Raw genomic sequence first — 18,394 nt, forward strand, 5'->3', positions numbered from 1 at the left:
TGGATAAATTAGGACATCAGAGAAACATGTGTATCTACTAATATGATTATTTTGTCTATTTAGTATTTCTCTTTCTTGGATGAAAGGCAAAGAGACTGATTACACAGGAAGGTAAAAAATATGCATCTTTTGCTCACAACTGTGCCCATCCATGCCTAACAATGACTTGACACAGTTTTTTCAGCCCATGATTGATAAGTTGCTAAAGGTAAACCAGGAATTAAAATTCACTGACTGGCGGAAGCAATGGGCAGTTCAGGCAACACATTACTAAACGTGTCTTTTTTTGTCAATCTTCATTAAAATGGAATGGATTGTATTGGGAGTGTCATGTGTAGACTTTTATATGCTTTATACTCCATATTCCTTGTGCCTATGTTGAGTGGCCAATGTAAAGTATTTAAATGGTTTAGATGATTTATTTTTTATTTGACTAATGAAAGGAATTAAGTTTATTAAGCCTGAGTTTTGCTCCGAGGGTATGCAGATAAAAAATGTGTAGAAATGTTGAAGCGTGTTTTGGAATGTCTAGAATGGGGAAACCAGGATCTAAAGGAAGAGTTAATCAAACTCAAGTATACCTGAGGAAGTACCAGAGACCTAAGATTTCCTGAGGAAGTGCCAGAGACCTATAATTTCCTGAGGAAGTGCCAGAGACCTAAGATTTCCTGAGGAAGTGCCAGAGACCTATGATTTCCTGAGGAAGTGCCAGAGACCTAAGATTTCCTGAGGAAGTGCCAGAGACCTATAATTTCCTGAGGAAGTATCAGAGACCCAAGATCTCAAAACTCAAGTGAAGGTATAATGGACAATAGTAGGATATGTATTTTATGAAATAACAAGGAGGAATATTAGGAACTAAAATTTTATGCAGGAAGGGAGGCTGGGCCTGTGGGAAGGATGACAGAATATAGGAAGAAATTTTGTGAAACCTCACTAGTTTGTGAAGTAATTAAAGTTATAATTTAAAGTGGAGTTTGAACATGAGTATCAAACATTAGTGAAAAAAAATAACAATCCCAGGAGACATGTCATAACTAGATGGTAAGATAATATTAGTAGATACTACATACTTATTTGCAGAATACAGATAAAACAATTTTGAACTTTCAAGGAGACTCTTTCCTTTCTAGCTAGCTTTTAAAGTGCTGACACATGCCATGCAGTTTGTCAGTGTGGTAATGGTAGCAATGGTATTAAATAGTACTTGAGTTGACATGCTATAATACCCATCATTCATGCAACATCTGCATACTGGTGCAATAGTGGCAATATTGTCTAGAGATGTGTCATAGTTTGGGTTTCCATTAATGTGAAGAGACACCAAGAACGTGTTCAGAAAGTATGATGACAGGGTCTGGGGAGACCTGATATGTTTGTCTGGATATGTTGGGGATAGTGATAGTGAATAAGGTAAAGATATATATTATTCTATACTCTTTTAAATGCATTGAATTTTCCTATAATATTTTGCATCAAAACTGATACTTTTAATTTGTTTTATGCTATAGGCTGAACCCAGATCTTTATGTACACACTGAGCCCTTTCCTCAGTCCAGAATGGATGATTGTTGGGAAATTTTTGGTTTTGCTGACAGGTATTTCCCAACAGTGGGTTAAGCCATTATTTCAGACTTTGGGTTACTGATTTTATTAGAAGCACTTTAGTTCTTGACTCTGACTTCTTAGAGGTTTAAACATGCATTGTATTACTTTTCAAGCACAGGATAACTGATACCTTTGGGTTTTGTTACATTCTTTATGACATTCGTGGATTTTTACAATGTCAGTGAGCAAAGTCCCAAAAAGGGAATAAATCCCTTGTCTAAGAATGAATAATGAGCTAGTAACAGAAATGATATAGAATAGTGTTCACTTATATGACTTAAATACTAATATTAGTTTACTTAGAATTTTGATGTATAAAGTAAGTAGTCAAGAAACTCCTCTTGCTGGATATGATCAAATGGTAGTAATCAATTAAAATACTACAAATTATCATGTTTTATTAGTAGAAAAATATCAACACAGAGTAGTTGTTTTTGCTTTTATAAAAGCAGAGTATGAACTAAGAAAGAGAGGTAGGAGGAGACTTAAAGAAATTGTTCAGGAGGATATTGTAGAAAATCAGTTTCAATAAAATGAAGATATGTTTCAACATCTAGAAATTTCTTCATTCATAATATAAAGCCTTATCTCTAATGCTCTTAAAATATTTTTTAAATTGGGCCAATATTTTATCAACAGATCAGAGTTATGAACTATGCAATTTACATGTATAAAATTGTTGCACAGTGATAGTGTGCATTGGACTCCAGAGGTAAAACAGAAACCTCTAGAATATTTAAGCATAGTGAAAAGAAATTCACATATTATTTTTGTATTGTACTTATTAAATATAGATTCACAGTAAAATTACATAATGGGTTTTCTATTATTTGGCTATCAGGAACAAAAAGGGATTTCTAGAATGATTTTTTTGATTTCTGATAGCAATCATTCTGAGACTTTTACAATAAAAAGGAGCAAAGATAGAGTGAAGCAGTAGGCTGAAAGAATAGTGGTGGTAAAGAATGATAGGACTCCATTTGGATCATGTAGGTCTGGAGATGCCTGTACTCTTTCAATACAATGTCTTGAGAAGATCACACAGAAAGAATAAAGCATGGAAGGAGTCTCTTAGAATAATGGATGAAAAACCAAGAATTCAATGCAGGCCATGTATAAGTACTTAAATTCTTTTCCTTCGCCACACTCTCCATCCATATCTTTATCCTCCTCTCAGTGTTACAGACACTCTGATAAATTCTTCAAAGATACCAAACCTCTCTAAGCCTAGATCTTTTCTATTTTCTGCTTGCTTTCCTAGCACCCTTCACTAATCTATCTTAATATACATGGCAAGGATATTAATCTCTTGCTTTTCTTTCTCTCCCTCCCATTCTGGAAAAGTTACTAGCTATATTGTGCAAGGAATTATACAAAAAGAGGCAAAGGAAAGGGAAGGAATGGAAAGGAAGGAAGAAAAAAGAGAAAAACAATTTAGCTGCTATTTCCAGAGGAGACTTTAAATTCTAGGAAAAACCATAGAAGGGCGATGGAGTGTGCAATATCCATACACTAGTCTATAAAGTTAATATAAGTTGGGGCAAGGACTATGTTCTTCTTTTACTACTAGAAGACACAGTCATCAGGAACATGATGATAAAACCTGCAGTTTATACAGTAAGTCTGTGTTGAATGAATGAAGACATCAGCACACATTTGGAGTCATAGCTCTTAGAAGGGAGTTCAGATCATGGAATAGACTGGACTGAAATAAAAGTATAACTGTAGTGAACAGGGAGAATGACTCAATACCGCTATTCATTGCTTCATAATCATTTCTGATAACATTTAAGACTTTTAACTGAGAAATTAAGGTGACATTCTCTATTTGCTAAATCAAATGCACTTGGTCAAAGTTATAAGAAAAATCTTTCCTGCATTTATATGTATAGAAGAACATATTGGTAGTAATTTATTGATTGGTCAACAAGTAATAGATAAATTAATAACAAAACATATTGCTAATAAATATTGAAATTGTTCTAAACAAATTAATAAAGAGTAGTAGAAAGAATTATTTTTAACATAAGTTATTAATCCCACTAATATAAACTTTACATTGATATTAAATCACAATAGAGTTAACGGTTCTAAAATAACAAGAAAAACTGAGTTGATAAAAATAATTTTCTTAAAGACTTGAAAAAGAATCAAGATTTATATACTTAATATTTTGAACTGAAATGGAACTATCATTCATCATTGTTTACCCTTGCTTTGAGGAAAGCAATTTATTGTCTTTAAATCTCTTCTTGTTTATTTCCTGAACATTATGGTAAATTATTTGTGAGGCACTTTGCAGTTTTTGTCTGTATTTTCTTAAAATCAATGTCTTATACTTGTTTTGTAAATCTTACAGGTCAGGTGCTCAGAAATTGAAATTATTGACCACAAGAGGGAGAACTTAATTCTTAATTCTCCATTAAGTCAGTTAACACAATATGGAATCATCAAAAAATATTTTGCTGTCTGAACTTGGCAATAGGCTGCCACATTTTCACTTGTCTGAAAAAGATGGAGGTTTGCTTTGGCTAGGGGTAAGTTTATCTTATTTGAAATGGGTGTATATTGCTAAACTTATTGAAAATGTATGTGGGACTTGAGAGAGCCCCTGCCTCACATCACTAGACAGACTTGCTCTTTGTATCCTAGAATCCTGCCTAGCTCCTTGGAGACTTCTATCCCTCTTGGTAAATGAGGTTCCATGTTTCTCAATCCACAAAACTCCCAAGGTCTTCTAAATTGTCCATCTGTCACAAGACCACCATAGTCAACTAGGCTAGGCTCATCTGGGATTGCCATTCCTGATCCATCAGCTAGGCTCTGCTCCTTTGTAACATGAAGGCTGACTACTTCCCCCATTAATTTCTTTCTCTGAAACACTAGGTAGGCATTGGTTTGCTATATCATATAAGTTTCCTAGGTCCTGTGAGATCGCATTATCAAGCGTGGTCATAATGCCTCACTCTACTAGAATATTTCTATTCCAAATGGGATCATTCCTATCAATTTAATAAGCTTCCTGTTTCCCTAAAATCTTACTTTCTAAGTTTCCTAGGTAGACTCAGCCCCTCATGAACTGATAGGACTTCTAAGGATACATACAGTTCAACAAAATCTTCCCATTGCTTCTGGTTGACCAAGCTTACTCAAAGTAGAGCAATGACCTTGTAAACCAACACCAGATAACAGCACAAGAGAGGTCCAGCAAGCTATATGATGACTCTTAAAAGTGTCTGTCCACTCACACAGTAGATCGTTGAGCTTTCAGCACAAATCCAATAAAATAATATAATATCTCAACCATCTTACAGCTTAAAACTATGCACTGTTCCCCCCACACCTCTTCAGGTAACTTAAACAAAATTAAGGACATGACTGACAAACTGCCTCAGATGTTCCAACCCCAGTTCAGAAGCAAAGTAATGCAAAGAAATAAGGCAATAATTGTCAACCAGAATGGTGTGCCCTGTAGACAATGTGCTAAATTAAAACCTTTGCATGATAAAAACAGGTTAAGGGAATTTATGACTACTAAGTCAGCTCTATAGATGATATCAGAATAAATACTTTAGGTTGAAAAGAAGTAAAAACACACTCTAGAAGTCACATGGATAAATAATCCCAGGACAGGTAATCAAAAGAGGTATGGAAACCTAGTGCATTGGAAAATGCCTGCAATAGATGATCCTAATAAAGTCTACAAAAAATTAGGCTGTCAGAATCCCAGCTGGGCATCCCTTGACCAAATGAAGATTTTAGTACCTGAATTGGATTACATGCCAAACGGTTCCCATGGAAATTCTCAAATAAGACAGGTGGTTGCTTATCTAATAGGTTTCTCTGTACAAACTGGCAACAAGAATTCATTGCTGAAGACAACACCCACAGGACTCATGAACATGGGGAGGTCAAGCTTGTCTCTAAATAAAATCCATCTAGCAAATGAACTAGAAAATAGGAGCCATCTTTTTGTTTCTTCTGAAAAACACACCTCACCATCAGTGTTAGATAACATGTTTAAATGGGTCTCAGATACTGTGCCTTCTCATGGGACTCTTTACATTCCTTTGGTTTGCCTTGCCCAATTTCTATTTGATGGATTTGATTTGTATTATTATGTGTTGTGTTTTGTTATTATCCTTTAAAATCCCATTCTTTTTTAATGAGAGACAGAAATGGAGTAGATTGGGATGAAATGGGAAGTAAGGAAGAACTAGAAGGAGTACAGGGAGGAGAAACTGTAGTTCAAGTTCAAATATGTTACTTAAGAAATGAATCTATTTTCATTAAAAAGGGAAAAACAAAAACAACAGCAAACAAACAAAACTGATAGGCAGACAAAAAGAAACAAAGACCTATACTCAAGAGGATCATATTCAATTTTAAACCATCTCAAAAATCAGCAAGTCTTCCATAGTTCCCTGGCTCTGTTAATTGCAAAACAAAACCTAAGTAACATGATCTGAATACTGGTTGTTATTGAGGTACACATGCAACCATGTATGAATAAATATATAGAACATAGATAGAAATTCAATTCTCTATCATCCATATAGCTATATAGTGCTCCCATGTTCTAGGACTCCTTCAGACACAAAATTCAGATGAGTAGTATTTACATGTATATCCTATCCCCTATCATGCTTTATTTTAGCTGTGAGTTACTTATTATAATAAATACAATGTAAATACTGCATCAATAGTTGCTCATATTCAGTATAATTTGTATACTTATACATAATAAATTTTGATCATGTCAGTTACAAAAATAGAGAAAATTTGCACAAACTATACAAAAATGAGAGAGAATACCACACATTTTAAAATAATAACCTTTTAATATTTATGAGCTGAATTCCCCAGTAATATACATAGACTAGCAAATGGATTTGAAAACGGGGCTCATATTTTCTTCTTTCTAAAAAAACCGCATCTCATCATCAGTGATAGATAACACATTTAAAATAAATTTATAAAAGAGTATTCCAAGTAAATAGAATTAAGAAACAAGTTGACATATTTGTTGTAATATCTGACAACATAGACTCCCAGTTCGTCTACTTAGAGCAAAAAAGGATACTCACTTCATATTCATTAAAGGAATAACCCAACAAAATGATACTAAACTTTTACACATATACTTACCAGCAGAAGTACTTGAACTTTATTAAACAAACAAAACGAAATGTTAGATCTAAAACCACAGATATTGGTATGCAGTGATTGTGGGTGTCTTTAATACCCTGTCTGCACTAGTAGACAGGTTATCTGAACAAACTCTAAACAGAGAAACATTGTAGATAAACATCATAATTCAAATGAATCTAAAGATATCTACACCCTCACAACATTACAGTAAGTCCTGAGAAGTACACACTTTTCTTCGTAGTTCATGGAAAATTCTTCCAAATCAACCACATATGACACAAAGAAAGTCTCAACAAATAGAGAAAATTAAAATAACATCCTGTGTTCTATCAGACTGCCAGAAAAATGGCTAGATATTGACCTCAATAGAAATGGTAGAAATTTTACAAACTCATTAAGGCTAAACATCATGTTTCTGAATAATAGCTAGGTCAAGGAAAAAAATTAAGAAAGAAATAGAAATTTTCTCGGAATGGATCAAAAAGAAAGCACAACGTGACAGAATGTTTGTGACACAAAGCCAGACGTAGTGCCTAAAACAGAGAGAATTTCGGGAATTTATTGTCTTGTTCCCTTTCTAGTTTATGTTCTAATGATTGAACATGTGCTCTCTCACCCTCCTGCTCTGGATGCAATCTTCAATGCCTCCCAATTTTGTAACCCTCTGCTCTGGAATGGTAAGCCAAATAAAATTTCTTCCATTGGAAAGTCTTTTAGAGATCCCAAATTAATAAATCAATCATAAACCTTAGATATTTTAAAAACAAAAAACAATACCCCCAAACAGTAGGCAGCAAGAGATAATCAAATTCATGGTTGAAATGATTGAAGCACCAATAAACAAAAATATAAAGAACCAATGAAATGAAGATTTAATTCTTTGAAAATATTAAGGAATTTGATACAACTTCAACCAAACTAACTGAAAAAAGATGGGGAGGGGGTAGGCAAATCAATGAAGTCAAAAGTGAAAGAAGAAACAGTAGACATTGAAGCAATTCAGAGTATAATAAAGGCATAATAGAAGTATTTTATTTCACTAAATTGGAAATCTTAACAAAATACTATAGTTCAATGTCTGGATGTATATGGCTTACCAAGGCTAAATCAAAACAAAAATAAAACATTTAAAGTGATTCATGGCATCCAATGACACTAAGAAAACATTTCCCAATTTAAAAACAAAGAGCACAAACAGATGGATTCAGTACAGAATTGTACCGGTTCTTCAAAGCACTACTAATGTTTACAATATTTCATAAAAAAGAAAACAAAACACTTTCATTTTGTTTTTACAAAACTCTCACTACCCCAATATCCAAACCAAATATACACCAGTACAATAAAGAGAAAGAATTATTAGGCAATTTCCCTGATTAAAATAGGTGTGAAAATCTTGATAAAATGCTTGCAAACTGAATTTTGAAACCTTTCTAAACGATCATTCATCATGATTAAGTTTGACTCATCCTAGAGATTCAAAGATGATTCAGTATATGCAGATCAATTAGTATATTCACCTTATAATAAACATACTCAGGGATAGAAACCACATGATCATATCCTTATATGCCGAAAGGACCATTGAAAAGAATCAATATCTATTGGTCAAGTAAGTCTTGGATAACCTAGGGGTACAAAGGACCAATCTTAATACTATACAGCCAAGATGACACTCAATGCAGAAAAATCATTTGCACCAGAATCAGGAACAAGATAAAGAATGCCATTCTCATTTCTTTTCTGCAATAGCATTCTTGTAATATGAGAGTAGTAAAACCAGAGAAAATAAAGGAAGGAAAGCTAAGGAAAGAATAAGTCAAAGCTTCCTTCTCTGTACACGATAGGATTCTATACATGAAAGTCTGTAAAGACTCTACCAGAAGAGTTCTAGAGCTGATAAACATTCAACCAGTATCAGCATATAAACTTAGTACATAAAAATCAGTGGCCATGTGTACCAAAAAGCAAACATAATGATGAAGAAGTCAGTTAAACAAGACTACTCATCATTGCCTTAATAAATTGTAAGTAAAGGACTTGCACAATGACAGTGTTAGAAGCTTAGGACGGTAGCAGAAGGTGGAAGGACCTCCTATATACATGGATCGGTAGGAATAATGTTGGGAAATGACTGCCCTCCCTAAAGCAGCCTATAGATTCAAAGCCACACCCACTATACCTCTTATATACATGGATCGGTAGGAATAATGTTGGGAAATGGCCATCCTCCCTAAAGCAGTCTATAGAGTCAATGCCACACCCACTATGCATCTAATGCAACTCTTCACAGAAATAAAAACATCTCCAATCTAATACGAAATCAGAAAAGGTCGAAGAAATTCCTACCAGTTAAACATCGCCAGAGGTTCCACCAACCTCAATATTCAATTATACTACAGAGTAACTCAAGTAAGCAGAAACATTTAAATGGAACAGAATTCAGAATCCGGATCTCTGCCCATGTTCCTATCCTTACCTGATTATTGCCATGTAGTTCTAAAATACACATTAGAGAAACATCAGAATCCTCAACCAATATGGCTGCTCAAGCTGGATAGCCCACATATAGAATGATGAAACTGTGCTTATCTCACACCTACTTAAAGTTCAACTTCGAATGGTTTAAGGATCTAAACATAGGGACTGACACCCTCAATCTTGAATGTATAGGTAGGTAAAGGTCTTTCTGCATGGGACTAGTTGAGTAGATATTCTTTTGGTGATCAAAACTTAGATATACCTGAAATATTTATACTCACTTTGATTATAAACTTTATTTGCTTGACGTGAGAGTTAAAAAATGACATTGAGAGTAGGAAAATGAATCCTCTTAAGTAACTACTATAACAAGTGAATTCATTTGAACAAATTCATTACAGTCTGTTTACTATAATGAATGCATAATTGAGCTGTGTGTTTGTGGTTTTATTGAAAATTTTATTTTCATACAGATATTCTGATTTTATGAATCTTTAAAATTCTCAGTGAACTAAGTAAATGAGCAATGTTACCATTTCGGTATATCTGTAACTTTAGTAGTTGATTGTGATTGTTAGTGATTTTTATTAGTTTAATGCATCAGTATTTCTTATATTAGGACATGATATAGACTGATAAATGACATAAGGTAAGCAATGTGATGGACAGATTTTACCACAGTCGTGGCATCCAGACAACTGCAATGATTGGACGCCTAGTGAGAGTTTACTTGTAGACATCTAGTAATGAAGAGTAACTGATGAAAGTTATTTGTATATATGTGTGTTATAATTCATAATCATCTCAGGTCTCTAGTTTGAGCAGGATTTCCAGGTAGAGTCCATTGCTTTTCCATACAGTGTCAAGAAGTCTTGCTTGAAACCCTAGAAGCAGAGAATCAGGGTCCACCAAGTCTTACTCAGCGCTAGCGCTTGCTGCCTTACTGTCAGCTGGTTGCTTGCTGAGGATGTCATCTGGGAATTGCTTAAAGTATTCACAGCCTAGTGCCTGGGTTCTAAGGGCTCAGGTTCAAATGCACAAAACAAGGAACTTGGCATTTCCATTTAGCCTTGGAGTTGCACGGCATCATTTCTGTCATACTCTGTTGGTTAAAAGAGACACAAAAGGCTGTGTAATTTTAAGCACAAAGCCTGCCACATAAAAAAGGAATAGAAGGAATCTGAAGGTCACAAGACAAGAAGAGCATGTTGGATTAGACGCATTAGAGTAGGCTTTTAAAAATAATATCATGTGGCATAATTTTAAGTATACACTAATATTTAATTTTGAACCATAAGCCTCACTTCTAGAAAATACTTTCTGCGAGCATATTCACCCTGCCACAGCACACACACATCACTCATCTCTTATAGTGTTGTTAACATATAATCACTTAAGAACAAGTTTCTTCAAGTGGGGACAACAAGGCCGCCCGTGAACTCTGCACCGTTTCTAAGGTCTGCCGGTCTGCCGTAAAGAGGAGTGCTCGAGTAATCACACTTGATCGCACTTTCCAGTTGTTTCACAAAAAACGCTTGTGTTGTTTCGCTTTCTAATAAGTTCAGTATTACTAAACAAATAGGCCAGAATATGGGTACTTCAGGGCCGTTTTCAGAAGTTAGACTTCATTTTCTATGACAGTTTATTCACTTATGTTCTGGAAGACCTACCTCTTCTTACTATGCTATTTACATTGTAACCTACCTTCCTATATGTTAGACTGTATTACTTTTATATAGTGTGCTTGATTATAACTTCAGGTTGCAAGGATTTTAAGGCTCTAACTGTTAGAAATGATCCATCCCGAACATTTTTCTTCTGTCATATGACAGACTGCTTGTTAACTGTTGAGTTCATGAGAACTGAAATACTTAAATGGTGCTAACTTCCTTCTGTCTATGCTTTAAAGTATCCCATGAAAATGATGGAACTTACAAATTTATTAAACCCATTTACTTTTTTAAAAAAATGTATTGAGCTTCATACCACAACAAGCAGATATATTTCTATGTTTAGTTCTAATATTAGCATTCTAAGTGTGTGCTAACTTCAATGTTGTTCTTTTTAAAGAGTAAGTTTAGATATTTCCTTTGTTTCTAAAGTAGTAAAAAAAAAAACAAACTTTTGACAGACCCAAATCATCTCTCCCCATCCTAGAAACGGGAAGGAGCCGGCCACACAATATCAGAATCCATGGTAATGTGTATGGGTCTGTTATACATGCTTAAGAATGATGCTGGGTCCATGAATTCTGTGGCTTTGCATAAGTACTTGATAGTTTTTTCTGGGAGAATGAGTTCCGGGGCAAGTTGGTGTAGGTTGTCACCTGGCCCTTTACCACCCAGTTTTACCGTCTTGTAAAGATGGAGTGCCAGTTTGTGAGTCAAGGTGAGGAAATCTGTGGTGACTTCCTCTACGGACTGCGACTGCGTGTCGTCATCTAGGTACAAAACCGGGACTTTGATGATAGAGATGTGCCACTGCATGAACAGCCTCGTGGGGATGTTATGAGAAGCAACGATGATTTTCATGTTTTGGATCATAAATTCTCTTTCGCTCTTTTCATGGGCAACGTAATCTAGAAGAATCCGGAACAGTGTGCCATTGGAGCTCTCCAGGATGTGCAGAAACGAACTTGGGTATATAAGGAAGAGTCCTGTCACTACTTCACCTAAATGGTGTTTCAGAATTGACTGAAACAGTTGCTCATAGTATTCAGAAATTTCCTTTTTCTCTGTGTTGGCTTGTATGTAGCCCACTAGAAACAACCTGTGAAGGAGGAATTTCTTCAGCTGTAGCCTGTGCTTCTCTTCCTGGATGTGCAAGTAATTGATACGAGGAACCTTGGGCATAAGTAGAGGATCCACTTGAAATTGCTTTTTGCTGCTCCTCCGATTATGGACGATGAAAGACATGATGAATCTTATTTCTTTTTCTAGATGATTACAAGTCTCACTGGTGACAGACTGTTACTTTTATTTCTTATGGCAAAAATAAAAATAAAAACAAACAAAAAAAGGGGTTAACATTTTGTCAGATGTTAGTGAATAACTAACAAAATCCCTACTCTGTGCTGTGACCAAGTCTTAGAAATGGAAGCAGGGGTGAGAATGAGAATGCAAATACAGCCATTGCTTCTGAGGTCACGAGGAAATAACTACCATGCTTTAGTAAAAGCCCTCTCTGGGTAACCGTGATTACAAATTATACTTGAGGCTTTTAAATGTTGTTTCTAGGTCAAGTGGTTTATCTAATATTTAACATAAATTTAACTGGCCTGCAAAGATAAAAATAAATCAGGTGTACTAAAGGCTATTATTAGTTTATTTAACATTTACTCCCAATACTAAAATTTAATAGTCTTGCTTTAACAGTAACAGTACACTTTGGAGGGTTGGTAATTGACTGGTTTATCCTTTTATCAATACATTTCTTCTTTGTTGCTGTCTTATAAAGTTTTCAGTAAAGCAGACTGCTACTTTGACCTAACCTCATGTTCCAGCCCCACACCCAGGGCACCTTAACTTTCTTAACAGGTCAGGTACATTTACCTGTCTTTGAGGTCTGAGGTCCTCTTGACTTGACCTCTGCCATGCTTCTAACTGCCAGTGTCCTATCCTCTCAACTGTCCTAGCCAGTGTTCTATCACCATAGGTCATGAAAGGGGTTAGAATATCCCTGGTATCAAAGAGCCACAGTGTATCTAGTCCTATGTCTGATTTAATGAGATTATCCCAGCAAAAACCTCAACAGTACTGTGGTTGTGGGGGGAAAATGGGAGCTTCTTTTTCAGAATGCCTTTTGGTTTTTTTGATTTTTGTTTTCTGTTTGTTTTGGCCACAGGCCTTTGTTTGTCAGACAGGAAGCAGACCTGGGCACTTTTATATCTCTTTATCTTGGTAAATAAAAGCTATGGTAGTAAATCTTGTTCCTATAGTTCGCCTAAATACTAGTTACAAACTTTAGGAACACCTAAGTGAATCTCTGTGTCAGTGTATCTGTTATAGAACTGATAACAGTTTTGGGCTACTTAATGTGAATTTAAGTTAATTTTTAGAATTTAAAATAAAATCACCTTTCCATATTACATCCACATTAGCTCTAAACAATAGTTTGAATGTGACAGAGTTAGAGAAAAAAAACCTACTTAATAAAAAAAAGAACCTCAGAGAACATTTTTCTCCTGAGATTTTCATTATTCAAACTAATGGTCTGATTTTAATGATTTTCAGTGATAAATTATTCCAGAAAGTGAAGGCTGAGAGGTGATTTAATAAATCTTTAATTGTGTGATGCATAACAACCGACCATAATCCCTCAGTCATTGTGACTCAGCTCCTTGCTCGCCGAAGCCCCTCCAAGGTGCTCACTTGTCAGTGTCTTGTCTTGGGGTTGTGATTCTCTCCATTCTCCTTTACACTTTGTGAAATAGAACAGTTTTGAAGATAGCCTTCCATAGCCTTCTTTCCTCCCTTATTTCTTGACGTTGTCCCTCGTTAAATTTTTTCCCCAAATCTATATCTGTGCCCTAGTCGAATTCTTTTGGTATCCAGCTCTGGACAATGCTGAAACTCTGTTGTCATAGAGACCTCACACCCTGCTTCCACATAGTTGGCTCAGTGGCCTCTGGATTCTCATTTATGAGGACACCAGAAAGGTGCTCAATCTTGCTTCTCCTCCCAAATGTGTAATTGGTGCGGAATGTGACTCCCTCTGAGTTCATCTATAGACTGGAAATCTTCGAAAGCTTCATGATGACACAACTATTTTGCTGACACTGACAAAGAAAAACTGAGCCCATTCAAATATCTGCTCTTGACAGAATACTCTCAAGTCATTTCCTCAGGTCACTTACTTAGAACTCTTCTTTCCATAGATGTTAAGTCTGCATTCTGAAATTTAGAGGTCGAGGTTGTAAATATTATTTTTATTGAGGTCTTTTCATTTGCAAAGACTCTGTAGAGCCAAATGGTAAAACCCCTGAAAACATACATAGAACTCAACATTATGCAGACTGAACGGGTTATATTTAAGAGCATATATGTATATAAATATGTACATCCAGTAACAATTAGTGGGGGAAAGGGCATAAATTTGAAGGAACAGAGGAAATGGTATATAGATGAACTCAGAGTGGGGAAAGGTAAGGAAAATATATTGTAATTATCTTCATAACTTTAAAAAGTTAAAATAACTAAAAACAGTTAAAAGGTTCCTTAATATCTGGATTAACTTCTTGGCTCATAATTTCTAAATGAAAATAATTTTATTGTCTTTTTATATTTCTTTAATTAAATTTAAACATTAATCTCAAATTATATTTCTTACCTTACTTGAAAAATTCTCATTTAGCCTGGTGTGATGGCCTACACCTTTAATCCCAGTATTTGGGAGGTAGAGGTAGGCATTTCTCTGAGTTTAAGGGCAGCCTGATCTGCAAAGAGGGTTTCAGGACAGCAAGGGCTACACAGAGAAATCCTGTCTCAAACCAAACCAACAAATCCGTATTTCAAAATGCATTTGAAATTCTTGATTTTCACCTCTTTCATACTCCTCCAGATGTCTCTATCCCAGACATTAATCTTAGATTATAAAATGTAAGCCTGTATAGTAATTCATAGGGTTATATTTATATTTTATAATAATTTTACAGAGTCCCTGCTGCTATTTGAATACTAGAAGGGTAAGACCTTCATTCAAAGGCTGAAGAAATAGCTATGGCATTATTACCAGCCTCCAGTGGTGAATGAGATCAGAGAAAACATGGGAACATGTTACCAAATGGTTTGCTACCAAATGCTGGTGCCACTCATAGTCACCAGAAACTTCCAGGGCATTTGCATTTTTGCTCCTAAGCACCCCTCTCTGAATGCACAAAAAACAAAGAAAAAAATCTCATCGGATTCTTCTACTCATATTTTGGGGGAGGTTAGGCAAGGGCCAGCCTTAAAAGTAAGTTAACCATAGGGTTATTTTTCTCACCTCAGACTGTTTTTCTTCATGCATGTTTTTTTTTCTGATTATAGTATGTCCCTGAAAGAACAAACAGGAAAAGAGTGTAATCTGTTCAGTCTTTGAGTGAGATTTTAAATCCCTTATGTGTTGCTGATGTCTTGTTGGGCTTTACAAATCTGGTGGTAAATAATCCAGGGTATTTTTTCCATACTTGTCTTCTCTCTGTTTCTGCCTTCCAACCATGAAGTTTGTGACCCTCCACTTCTTTAGGAAAATTACTTTGGTAAGGTTTCTGTTTGGGGGCCAGACCAGGTAGTCCTCTGCTGTGTATATGTTGGGGACCTAGGTATAGTTCGTGTGTGTTGACTGGTTGGTGGTTCAGTGTCTGAGTGATTTTAGGGGTCTAGGTTGGTTGAGACTGCTGGTCTTTCTATGGGGTCACCCTACTCATTAGCTTCTTCCGGCTTTTCCCTAATTCAACCACAGGGCTTGAATAATAAATTTAAAAAGCTTTGTCGGTTGGTTGGGTGTAAGTTTCTGCATCTATCTCAGTCAGCTTTTGGGCCTCTCAGAGGGCAGCTGTGCTAGGCTCCTGTCTGTAAGCACACTGTAGCAACGGTAACAGTGTCAGGCCTTAGAGCCTCCTTTTGAGATGGGTCCTAATTTGGGCTGGTTGCTGGACCTCCTTTCCCTCAGTCTCTTCTCCATTTTTGTCCCTGCAGTTGTTTTAGACAGGGACAATTCTGAGTGAGAGTTTTTGATTGTGGGATGGCCACCCCATCCCTCCACTTGATGCTCTGTCTTTCTTCTAGAGGTGGACTCTACATGTTCTCTGCCTCCCATTGTTGGGCACTTCATCTAAGGTCACTCCCTTTGAGTCTTGAGATTCTCTCCCACCCTGGGTCTCTGGTACATTTCAGAGGTTCCCCCACCACCCGCCTCCCGAGGTTGTATTTCCATTCATTTTGCTAGCCCTCAGAACCTCACCCCTCCCCGCCCAATACCTGGTCTGGCCTCAGTAAGAGAAGATGCACCTAACCCTTGAGAGACTTGAGGGCTCAGGGAATGGCGAAGCTTGGAAGGGTATGGGAGTTTGTGTGTGCATAGGTACATTCTCTTGGAGTTGGGGGAGGGAGGAATGGAATGAGGAACTGTTGGAGGGCAGAATGAGAACTGGACTGTAAGAAAGATTAAAGATAATAATAGAAAAAGAAAGAAAAAAGATTTCTGTTTCGATTAGCATTGAAGCCTAGCAGCTCTGGCTTCTCTGTCCAGAATGTTTCCATATGCCTTTCTCATTCATTCTCCTGTGAAAAGGAGTTCAATGGTTGTTTCCTCCCTCCCTATATGTGAATTTTGTTACCTTTTTCTTTCACATATTGTTTTCTTTCTAATATAAAGCTAATAGAAAAAGTGGTATTTCATCATTATAAATACATAGATGGTGTACTATTTCAACCAGAGTAGTCATTTTCCAAAACATACTAATCTCTTAACAAAGACTAATTGATGTCAGATTTAAAAACATGAATTATCATTCTTTTTATCTTAGAAATTATCTGACTGTGTCAAGTTTGTACATCTCAAAACGGTAATTTTACTAACCCAGATATTTTGTTATACGGCTTTATTCTATTTCCCAAACATTACCTTAAATTTATTTTATTTTAGTTCTCAAATGTTAGTTAAGCTGCTCTCCTGATTTTTAGTCCTATTTCTACATGACTGTCTAGAAAGTTCAAGTGGTATTTGTCTTCTTTTCTTGCTTTTTGTCAATCACACATCCTATAATTTCATACTAGCCTATTTTCTATAACCTAGTCATAACACATGTCAAACAGTATACCTCATGATTTCTCACAGACTTCATAATCTTTGTTTGTTTTCCAAGATCAAACATTTTTTTTAATAAACTCATAATGTTCTTGCCTCTATAGGGCACACAGACCATATAGAGAGGATTAAATATCATTAATGGCCTGTAGTGGGTACTTTATATATCTATCTTAGACAGGTGCACATTCTTTTCACAGATTTTAGAGGAAGATGCTAAATTTGGGATAGTAAATAGCTAACACATTATTCAAATCTACTCTCATCAGCTTCCTTGCCATGCTTGCACTGGAAAAATATTAAACTCTCACCTACCCTAGTAGTTCTCTTTATAGGGACACGGATCAGTTTCACACAGAAGCCAATATGTCCCACCATAGCAAATTCTCTAGCACTGGCATGGAAACCTCCATAATTCTTTATTATTATTTAACTACCACAACTGAGTCCTTAAAAAATGTCAACTTGATTCAAGGAAGTACATTTATCTGATCTGATAGCTACTTGAGAAGTCAGAGATCCCATAGCACCTGAGTAATATACAAATAAGGAAAATATCAACATAATAACTGTAATTCAAGAAACTTATCCTACTTTGATTTTCTAGTCATTTCTCTTGTATTTATCGACAGCACAAATGGCATACAAGTTGGAAACACATACACTTCTTGATTTTAGGTACATAGCATGCAGTAGGGGCAATGGAATGCTCTCACGTCTTAGGTGTTTGTAGAAAAGGTCAGGAATGGAGAGGATGATGTTCAATACTTTAGACACATTGAAATAGGAAGGATATCTGGGTTTCCTTAGTGACAGAGTTCTTATATTAGCATCCTCTTATGGGGAGCAGAACTGTCTTGGTTACTGTTCTATTGCTGTGAAGAGACAGCATGACAAGGCAACTTCCAAAAACAGGGAATGTGAATCTCTGACAATTATGGCAAGAGGCATAGTATAACGTAAAGCACACAAGTACGGTGCTGGTACAGTAGCTTAGAGTTTACATCTTATCTGTAAGCAAGAAGCAGAAATAGGGAGAGACTGGGCCTGGAGAAGAGATTTAAAACTCAAAGCTTATCCTGTCACATACTACTTCAAGAAGCCCACATCATATGATCCTTCCTAAATGGTCTACCAACTGGGAACTGGTCAAATATACGAGTCTCTGTGGACCACTTAAACAACCACAAGGTTTATGGAATGACTTCTGAATTTCCACTTTAAGAATGAATACTTTGTGAAAACTAGACTTGATTTTACAGACAATCCATAGCCACTTTAATCTTTCATTTGTGCTTCAGATTAGAGAGAAAAGGAGCACTGTTTCCCTTAAATGTATCATGCGTTTCAACACAACTTACCCATC

General features: G+C 35.9%; 2 protein-coding genes across 2 annotated transcripts in view; one reads left to right on the top strand and one right to left on the bottom strand.

The window, feature by feature from the left end:
• Positions 1 to 18,394, top strand: part of Zfp804b (zinc finger protein 804B) — a 551,800-nt gene that overhangs the window by 24,585 nt on the left and 508,821 nt on the right.
• On the bottom strand, positions 9,517 to 12,818 carry Tex47 (testis expressed 47). Its single transcript, NM_001077681.1, is given in 2 exon segments — positions 9,517 to 12,221; positions 12,792 to 12,818. A coding segment is annotated over 1 exon segment (762 nt). The 5' UTR covers positions 12,156 to 12,221; positions 12,792 to 12,818; the 3' UTR covers positions 9,517 to 11,393.

This window comes from Rattus norvegicus, chromosome 4 (genome assembly GCF_021556685.1).
Source record: "Rattus norvegicus strain SHRSP/BbbUtx chromosome 4, alternate assembly SHRSP_T2T, whole genome shotgun sequence".
In the NCBI taxonomy this organism is placed as follows: domain Eukaryota; kingdom Metazoa; phylum Chordata; class Mammalia; order Rodentia; family Muridae; genus Rattus; species Rattus norvegicus.